This window comes from Cygnus olor, chromosome 8, assembly GCF_009769625.2.
Source record: "Cygnus olor isolate bCygOlo1 chromosome 8, bCygOlo1.pri.v2, whole genome shotgun sequence".
In the NCBI taxonomy this organism is placed as follows: Eukaryota; Metazoa; Chordata; class Aves; order Anseriformes; family Anatidae; genus Cygnus; species Cygnus olor.
The window spans coordinates 5,941,559-5,952,072 of NC_049176.1; the positions used below are offsets into that span (position 1 = coordinate 5,941,559).

General features: G+C 40.3%; 1 protein-coding gene across 4 annotated transcripts in view; it reads right to left on the reverse strand.

The window, feature by feature from the left end:
* CAMSAP2 (calmodulin regulated spectrin associated protein family member 2) overlaps nt 1-10,451 on the reverse strand; it is an 81,072-nt gene extending 70,621 nt beyond the window's left edge. Inside the window, exon 1 of one of the 4 annotated variants that reach the window (XM_040566189.1) lies at nt 9,912-10,451. In XM_040566189.1, coding sequence (XP_040422123.1) covers nt 9,912-10,050 — 139 coding nt within the window. In that variant the 5' untranslated portion in view covers nt 10,051-10,451. The remainder of the gene's footprint in view (nt 1-9,911) is intronic. The other 3 variants (XM_040566191.1, XM_040566190.1, XM_040566192.1) reach the window with 3 other exon arrangements.
* Nucleotides 10,452-10,514: the final 63 nt, after the last annotated feature.

The following is a 10,514-nucleotide window of genomic DNA, read 5'->3' on the forward strand; positions in this document are numbered from 1 at the left end:
TTCCTCATACATATTCTATTACTGCCCATGTGCTTCCATTATGGGCTCCAGATGAAGAGCTAGCTGCCTTCTAGCCGAGAAAGGATAAGACAAACATCAGACCTTCTCTGAGTTACATGTGAAGTTGGGCTGGGGTGATGGTGGAAATTAATAGATCGAATCCTTTGTGATTTCTTAGAAAGCCTAAAAAAACTCATTACCATATCAAACAAAACCTTGAGGTAGGAGCAGTTAGATACACACAAACAGAAGCTACACACACTGCGCTTTAGATTCAGAACAATGGATTTTAAGACTGAAATTTTGAAATTCAGATTTCAAGTCCCAAAATTGAGCCAGAAGAGAAATCTTAAGATAGGAAGTAGCAAACCCTTTGCCTGTGAGTCTTTACTGATCTTTATCTCTGAAACATACCTGAAAGTGACAAGATGCATTAAGTGTATTTGTCATGAAAGGACATCCATTACTGGGGTTTAATAATTAAAAAAACAATACACTAAAATCAAGATGATAGCTATCAAAGACAAATAGAATTTTTTATAAAATAGTTCTGTATTTGAAAAATACAGCAAGAGAAAAAATTATACTTATGCCATTTTTTTTCTTCCTTGGTGGTCACAAAAATGAATCCAGAACAGAGCCTTAACGGTGTTCACAAAAATAAAACTGAAATAAAAAGTTATTGCAGAAATAGAACATAGACAGAAGGTGCTACCAAGAGACATGGTGACTGCAGACATTCTGAAGTTAAAAAACAAAACAAAACAAAACATTGTGAAGGCATATACCTAAAGAATCCCTGCTGTAACAAGATCAAAACTTGTCTTCAGAAAAATTCCCCTAAGTTTTGTACACAGGAACACATGCACTTCTTCCCCACTTCTAATGCGTGTATCCAACCGCCTGATATCAGACTGGATCCTGACAGAAGGTTCCGACTGGAGGCTAGCTTCAGAGCAGGGCAAAACACAGCAGCTCGATGTGGGGGGAACCCTCCCAGGGCAGCATGCACTGCCTGACAGGCCTGGGGAGCTGGAACCTGACGGCTGTGCCTAGCACATGGCCACAACTACCACGGGGTCAAAAGCTATTATCAGCAGCGCCGGCACGACTGGAGAGAGTGGAACTGCCCTGTGAGGCAGGGCAGTGCCTTAACACTAATGCCCATTATGTGCATTTCAGCAGTCCCTTTCCTCTGCCCAGCTGACAAGAGTCTTTCATATTAAGCTCTAACAGTAAGGAAGAGTTTTATCATCAATACAGTGTCGCACATTCTGCCACAACGTACCACTGACCTTGGAGTTCATGGCAAAGAAGAGTGATTATGTTAGAGAGATATACGGGGGACATTCAGTGCGGGACTCCGCACGTGAGGAGACGGGGCTTGCTGTGCTGCAGAGACCGTGAGGCCCAGCCTGCAGTGCCCAGTGGGCACCTCTTGGGCAGACAGACTCAGGCTGTTCTCAAAACAGGCAGCGGTCAGAGGCTGCCATGAGGGAAATCTCAGCTCAGCATAAGGAGAACTCTCCACAGAAATGGCGGCCAAGCACTGGAACAGGTTGCCCAGGAGGCTGGGAAGCCACCATCCTCACAGGCTTCAGGCCTCCGCGGGTCAAAGCCCTGAGAGGCCTGACCTGGCTTGGCAAACAGCCCTGCTTGGAGCAGGGAGAAAAACCATACCTCCAGAGATCACTCGCACCGTTCTTTTCCCCTGAAATTGTCAACAGGATCACAGGTTTCAGTTTTGGAAGCCTGTTCTTGATATGGATTTATTTTTATTTTTTAAAAAGTTCTCTTTGGAGAAGGAGAAAATGAAAGGATGCATTCCAAGCTTTAAAATAAGCATGGGATTTTTGTAAATGAAATAATTCTAGCTTATCTTTCAAGTTTAAAAGTTAACTTGAAAGGGATAGAATTACCTGAAAATAATTCATGGCTACTAGCCCTGAATTTACCTTTAGAAAATGCTTTATTAAAAAAAAAACAAACAAACAAACAAACAAACAAACAACACACTCAACTCAATTCTGTTCAGGTGAATTACTCCTTGAGAGACAGCGTCATTTCCTTCTTGGGAAAAAGTTATTTGTTATAATGTGGAAAGTCTAAGCTTTCTTTAAAAATTAACTATTTTTTTGGGTAAAATTTCCAGATTTCTGCATAGACTAATATAACTCCTGAGTTACATGACTACAAGATTACAATAGTGAAAAACTCCAGATTTTTGAATGCTTGCATTAAGGAAGTGTAAAAACTTAAATAAGAGACCTTTTTGATGGAGGCTTCTATTCCAGAAGATAACATAAGTTAAAAATACTAGGGCTTCCCTATTCTTGGAAGCCAAAAGCCACATTAAACCTCAGTATAGAAAATTTCCATCTCTACAGGTTACTGACTTCCAGCAACAAGCAGATTAAGAAAAAACTACTTGTAAAAGGCTTTGAGATTTAACAAAGATTTATTCTGTGAAACTTCTGACTAATACCTTCAAGCACTTCCTAGCGCAAACCAGTAGATGAATTTATGCCAGCTCTTAATGGACTCAATCACTCGGCAGTTTTCTGCGGGACAACAAAGGTATGCCTTTGCCATACGGTATCAATGTAAATTACTGCCATTCAGACTCCACTTGCTAACGTGCCACAATGCCATTTCGACACAAAGAGAGTAGAGCCTTCATGAAAGTCAAGTCCCTGAGGACTAAGAACAGGCCAGGAAAACGTGATTCATATAATATAGCTTTTGATGAATTTTCATAGTTTCCTCAGTAGATGAGGAACACATTTCAGCTTGCTGTCGTGTTTTGGAGGGGCCTTTCATTTGCTCTGTCTGCCACTTTCTTATGCTGTTCTTTACTAACTTCTGCCAAGGAGCAACTACCTAGAAGATCAGCCTCTAAAAACTAATGGCAGACTGACTTTTCACTGTCACAATTCTTACCTTTCTCCACTGCAACTAAACTGAACTTGAGAGGTACTTGTTTATTTAAAGCATTTCTGTGAAAACAAATCCAGGCCCTACCCCCGTCTCTAAATGCCACAAAAATAGACCGCTAGTCCACTCCTTGGGGAGCAGCTCTGGACTCTCAGCATGCAGTTCACATAACATTCTGAGGGTATCTTGCTGATGAGCCATGATGAAATACAAACACAGAAGCCCTGCCACCCTCAAACACAGCAAGTAAGTAGCTTCCATTACCCACAGGCTTACCATGAGACAAAGCCTAGAATCCTCAGTTCTACCTCATGCACCGAATTGGAAAACACCTCGTGAAGATACAAAGGGGTTGAGTATATTGCGAGCTATTCCTCACCTTACATTCTCCTGCTTTACCAATCAGAGCAAGTCTTTTTGGAAATCTTGTGCAAAGAAACTCAACAAAAGCCATTTGCCTATGGATGACTATTTTGGACAAAGGAAGAGAATTATTTTCTCTGTCATGATGACTGCTTGAAGAAGAGAACAACAGAAGGTCTGATCTTTGTATGGAAAAAAATGTTTTATAGAAGACACACTATTGAACAATTAGCCAAATATACTTTCTAGCAACACAGTATTGCTTTGAAGAGTGCTAGTTATATCAGATCTAAATTTCAGATATAGATAGTGTCATAGAGGCTTTTTTTTATTATTATTTTTTATGTGGGTCTCCATTTCTAGAAGGATTTCTTATCTCAGACACATAAAACAAAACAAACACCACAAAGTAAACAAAAACAAAAACTTGCACAAACTCTAACTTCATGCCCCATCCAGACTTCAGTTATTTTTCTGGAGCGCTGAGCATCACGTAAGAAAAGCTGTTCTGGGCCACACTACTTGTCTAGCCTGTCCCATATTCTGTCTTCAGTAGCACAACAGGAAATGCTCACCAAGCATACAGGAAAAAATGGGAAAGTGTAACATCCGCTTTAGCAACACCTGCCTATTTATTCAAGTTCTGATAAACCTAAGAATAACTTAAAATTACCCCTAGAAATAAAGGGATCAACTCCTACTTGCATAAATGCCTTCAGAACTTGTTTTCAGGATGGGTGAGATACGAGAAATAAAGATAATCATACAGTTATAATCCCATCACACTCATTTGGCACCTTGATAACAGTTATAATCAAGATATGTTTTAAATAAAGGACTATTTCAGAAATTTAGAGATAAAGACTTACTTCTTGAACTTAAGGACCTCAAACCACAAAGAAAACTTTTTGTCAGCCATAACTAGACAGACAAGAGGTGAAACATCTACTTTGGTGTCTGTACTACAGGTTCTCTTAGTTTAAGATTGCTTTTAATTGGGAAAAAGCAAATGGTTAGGAAACTGCTAGAACTATGCAACTCTTGCATCAGGCAAATGCATTTCAACTTCGTAGCAAAAAGATCTTCTATTACTACCACCTGACCTTTTGGGAGGGAAGGGGGCGGGGTGTTGCTTAATTTTTCTTGCAAGTCTTGAGGGATTTTCACCTCCAGCCCTATTTTCCAGACAGTGACCACCAAAAACATTCATTCAGAGCCCCGGGTTTGCCAGAGCAAGTGGATAAAAGTTACTACTTTCAGGAATGGAGCCATATCCAGTTTTGCTCATTCAAATCCCCCAGCTAGCTAGAAAAAATGAATTTACAAGAACATCTCCTATGGGAAAGCTGAGAAGTTCCCAATCCACTTTCCATGGACAGATAGTCAGAATGAGAGCACCTTTAAACATGGAGTCACTAAATTAACCCAACTGACTATCCTAAATCACTGAAAGAATGAAGTTACAGGACTGCTGTAGTAGTGGCAATGATCATTGGAGAATATAAAAGAAAAGTATAGGTAGTGGAAGTACACTTCTTCTCATCACATAGACAAGCATTTCATTAGCCACTTCACATTACCTTCTGCAGGCAGGCACTTCAGTTTTAATGACAGCTGTGCTCCAGGTAGGCTGAATAACATGAAGTCATTGAAAGAATAGATCATAAACTCCCTTACCTGATGTTTTATCATGTAGTAAGAATCCTGACAACTTAGTAATTCATCTTCCCATACTTCTGTACATGCACAGTCTACAACTACAAATGACTCTGGCAAACCTATTAAGCTCAAAAGCTCATTTGCTTTTATTTACTTTAAAAAAAAGAAAAATCTACAGTCAAACCATATTTCATGCATTAGACAGAAATGAGGGATACAATAAACTTCAAGTAGACCATCACAGTCGATGATTAGTCCAATCAACTGATTCTAGTAGGATTGACCAAAGTATCAATTTGTCAGTAAATAGTTTAGAAAGGTGAGGAAAAAGATCATGAGATATATATATATATATATATAAATAAATAAAAGGCTATCCTGGCAAGAATCCCTACTGTCTGCTTTTATACTCCCAACTCTTGTGCAAGTTTTTGCTAGCTGTCAAACTGAGCCAGAGTAAAGAAATTAGTTCTGCTAGGGAAAGATTATGAGGCGTTCTGGCCTGCAACAACCAGCATAGCAAATGAGAGTATTTAGTTAAAACTTGCTTCTGTCAGACACACAATGTTCATTTCCTCCCTTCCTGGTTCTACTGGCAACATCTGCAAATAGCAGTAAGTAGCAGCATATAATAAATTCTGAACATATTAATCATCAGGAGAAAGCTATTTTTAAGTTTCTTGGCTAATGTTTAGTTGCAGATGATGCAATTCATAATCTACTGCTTCAGACACCTATAGGTGGCAAATTGGATGTTAAAAGCCACATGGACTATTCTGTTTTGACTGCAGAAAAGACTCAAACTAAGGTTTAGTGCAAGCACTCAGACCTGTGCAGCTTTTATTTAGCTTTAGTCCTGTCAAAAAGAATCATGCTAAGCCAGTGAAATTTATTACTGTGGCAGGATAACATGTTGTATGGATAGTAGAAAAGCAAGAGGTTTAGCTTGACTTTAAAATTGTTCCCATAATATTCTCAGAATCATAAATGTCAGGGAGAGTCTTAACTTAGAAACTAAAAATTGGATGCAAAGCTGGCTGAAAAAAAAGATATTCAAAAATATTCAGAGGTTCCCTACCAAATTGGAGGAACGTATGATTCAAGGTTCAAGAATGAGAGCTTTCATTCACACTGGCCAAGGTTCTAGAGAACTGATTCCAAGCTCCAAAGGGATTAAAAGCATTTTGGAAAACAAAATTATAATTCAAGATGATTTTGATTAGTGGAAGAAGTGGTTTGAAAATAGGATGCTGTTATATAAGTATAGCTGCAAAGCAGGAACCTACAACCACACAATTACAAGATGGGAACAACTGAGTAGGCAGTAGTTCTGCAGAGAAAGATACGGAGCGATAGTGAATCACAAATTGTATGAGTCAACAATTCTAGGCTGATGCAAAAATGACAAACATATTCTAGTGAATAAAAGAGAATATTATAGGTTGGAAAGATGAGGAAATTTTTTCAAATCTAACCTGTAGATTTGGCAAGGGTTTAGCTGGACAATTAGATCTAGGTTTGAGTACAGTATTCATGCAGAACAGGATCACAGAAGAGATGATGAAGAGGAAAAAAAGAATCCAGAAAAGCTTGACTTAAAATGAATTCGAAAAAAGCCTGTTTTGTCTAAACTGCAGAACAGAGATTACGTCTTTATTATGTGAAAGGTGTTATAAAGAGGTAAGGTGTCCACTGTCCTCATATCCACCAGCAATAAAACAAGGAAGTAATGGATTTACAATGTGGCAAGAAACACAAAGATTATTATGCTCTTCCAAGATCTAGAGATATATAAGGATTCAAATTGATTACCAGACATACAATGGAATCTCTATAATTAAAGATTAAAAACAAAACAAAAAAAGAACCCAGGCTAAACAAGCATCAGGAATAATGTATATTTAGCTCTGTCTATTTTCAGGATGCTGGACAGAAGAGTTTTTCCAGCTACATCTTCTGTGACTACAGTAGAGTGAGAAGACAAAACCTCACACTTGAAAATGATGACATCCACTTCTGTTGTTTGAGAAAAAAAGGATACAGAGCAAAACACTAAGACCTTTTAAAAATTATTTTTGTTAATTAGATTCTTTTAATAAGATTAGTAATTATTATTATATTTTAAGTCAAATCATATATCATCATCAACACAGTTCAAGCACTCCTTTGGAAAGCAGTTTTTCTATACTCAAATAGTTAACTCCAGCATTGGGAGTTAACACTGAAATTGAGTGCTTGCAGATTTAATTTCTAAGGTCAAACATTGCCCCTCAGTTACTGCTAGCTGTGTCACTAAAATCATCATAAAATGTTATCACAAAATGTTTAATCTAACCTGCACTAACATGGGGACACTTTTTGCAAAACAAAACAAAACAAAAAAAAACAATGAGAACCATCAAGATACAAAACCCCACACTCTGTCAATACACAAATGTGAATGCTGTCTTCAGTCAGCATTTCTTAAAAAAAATCTTCATATAAAATATTCTCCAAACAAGATGCCTTCAAGATGTTAGTGTACTTACTCTTATAAAGACAGCTTACAAGCAAGACAACTTACTTTGACTTGGCTATGTTGTCAGCCAGATTGTTCTCACAGCTTCATGCAGGATAACAACACACAATTGGACTCTCTGGTTTTCAATGCAGATAACAATCATCAACCACCAAAAGTCACTGCTACATCTTAATGAATGCTCCATATTCCAGAATTCTTCTTCAAGAGAATTCTCTTCACAACACCTGCTCAAGCTTTACCCAACAATTTTGACTGTATTACAATATGCTTTTAAGAATGCAAAATATGCCCACTGGACCTGAAAGATGTACCCATTTGATATATAAAGATGTGGACTACAGCAACTTATGTCTTTCATTAATCCAAGTGAACAGCAATCATTTCTTGCAGAGAGGGTGGGGAAAAATCCTTCACTTCTCCCACCCACTCAAGGAATTCCAGTATTTCAAGGATTAAAAAAAGAAATAAGATGTGGCCTCCGTAAGCACTCTAATAATCCTCTGTAATTCCTTTGTATGAATGCATATAGCGATAGCTAGCAGGAGACATGGCTGAGGTTGTGATCTACTCTAAAGAACTAAAACAAATAGTTTAAAAAATCCAATCCTGTCAAACTTCCTTCCTTCTTGGAAAAGGTGAAGGTCAGTTCTTCTGTTTCTCTCCACGCATAAAGGAAGCGTTTGTATTGCAGACATGTAAGTCTTGTATACCGTTTTTCCCTGCTTCAGACAGGAACTCTTCTTTGAAGCTACTAGTGATATTAACCAAATAGAGGAACCGTGAGAACAGAAACACTACAAGTGCATTTGTTTAGTTCTCTTCTTACCAGTTAGGTTATGGAAGTATTTAGGGGGCAAAAGGAGCTATCACCTCCTCTAATGATGTTTCACTTGTGTGTCTCTGAACCACCACAGTAACAAGGAGTACAAGAACCTGTTTTGGATCACACTTTCCATAAAGTGTTAACTGACAAGTACCCGGGAAGTTGCTTTACACATCCAATAACAACTCCACCAATATGAACCAAGACATTTCAACCACAGCCTGAGAATTTGTCCAACTCCAATAGAAAAAGCTTTTCAGGTTAGAATGCTGGGTTATGTAATTGCACAAGCACTGTACACCCGACACCCCACAAATACAGCCTATAAAGCCGAGCTATTCAAAAGATAATCATCTCTCAAAACCTAGGAACAAGGACTTTAAGAATTATCACTAGTACTATCTACCTCTTATATCTGCAAAGCTGATAAAGCCTTATACAAAAGCATTATATACCTCCTCAGTTTACAAAGGAAAGTAAGGAATACTTACTGGTAATTTTTTATAATATGAAAACAGTACTTTGATGTTTTTCTTTCTAATGTGATGAATATGCATTTTATTTCAGTAGTCACTGACCTTAGCAAAATTTCACTAGGTTCAAACACTTTGAAAGCGGCTTTTTAGAAGCCCTGTGTCAAATATCATTGGTTCCCAGGGGCATTATAATGGTACACCTTTAACCCTGTTGAAGTATGTAAAACAATGCTCTGGCCTTAAATGCAAAAGCCACAAAACTCCAAAAGGAGGGACCTTTTCCTGTTATTCTACACAGAAGAGGAGTAAAAATATAGACTGCGAACATTTAGCTCACCTTTCAAAGAAAACCCCTATTTTTAAATCATAGAAAACTAGACGATTAATATACTACAGCTATAAAAACAAACAACAAAAAAAAAACACCACCCAGCCTGGTAAGTTTTTAAGACGCCTTCCTCAGAAGACCTTTGTAGCCTGGTGTTCCTCAACGCCTAACAGTATTTCAACGATAGAATAATAGGTCTGGTATTCCTCAAGGCCCAGGTTTTCAGAGACCCAGAAGTAATGCCTCTTGGAGGCATTACAATCAATTCTATTTACAATCACAGACAAGGAAAGCCTGCTGTACTCTGCAGGCCAAAACCCAGCATTAAACGCTTTTCCCCCAAATCCTTCTTATTGCTTAACCATTCAAATGGCTACAGGCTACTGGCACGCACGTCAAAACTGCAGTGCACATCCATTTCCATCGCTAACCCTCAATTCAGCACTTAAACACCCAAACACAGACTGCTGGGTTGCTTTTTTTTTTTTTTGGCCTTCTAGAAGCGTGACCCTGGGAAAAAAATAAAACGAACCACGATTTGCAGAGTTCAAATCCTAAAATAAAATCACATTAGCTGTAAAATACAAAAAAATACTGAAAGGAAACAGTGGTGCTGAGAAGACCACAAGGTAATTAAGGAAAAAACAAACCAACAAAACCCACCAGGAGGTACAAGGGACCCCTAGGACCGAAATGCTTTTGCCAGCACCTTGTGCCTCCCCTTGCCAGCTGCTCGCACGTCCTCGGGAGCGAAGCAACCAGGCAGGAACCAGCATCAAAGGCAGGGAAGAAGCCGACGCCACCTACCTGTCCCAAAGGCTTTGGCCACCAGCCAGGCGAGATTACAGGCGATTTTCGCTCGGGAGAAATCATAATGGTCAAAGGGTTTGATGGCAGGGACAATGAAAGTCTTCCTCATCTCCTTGGCGTCCGCAGCATCCCCCATCTTCTTGCAGGACCCGTCGCAGCCCCAAACTTACATGGTTGTCCCTCCTCCTCCTGCCGAGGCCGGGAGAGGCGCAGGAGCAGCCGAGGGCGCGGAGCCCAGCTGTCCGTGACGGGCTAACGCCGCCTTCCTCCGCGCAGGAATGTGGCAGGGCCCGAGCGTCCCCTTCCTCCTCTTCCTCCTCCTCCTCGCTCTTTGTCTCGCTCCACTCACGCCACCGCCCCCCCAAAACCGGCCGCCAGCCCCCGGCTCGGCCCCGACAACCGCCGGCCGGGCCCTGCCCGGCTCCGAGATGTCAAAACGCCGGCGTGCGGCCCCCGAAACGCGGCGGCCCGGAACGAGCCAGGAGCGGGGCCGGGTACCCCCCGCCGCCCCTCAGCCGGGCGCTGCGCTGCCGCCGCCCTCAGCCCCCCGCCCGCCGCCGCCGCTGCGGCTCCCGCCCGCCCGCCGCTGCCGCACTGGCC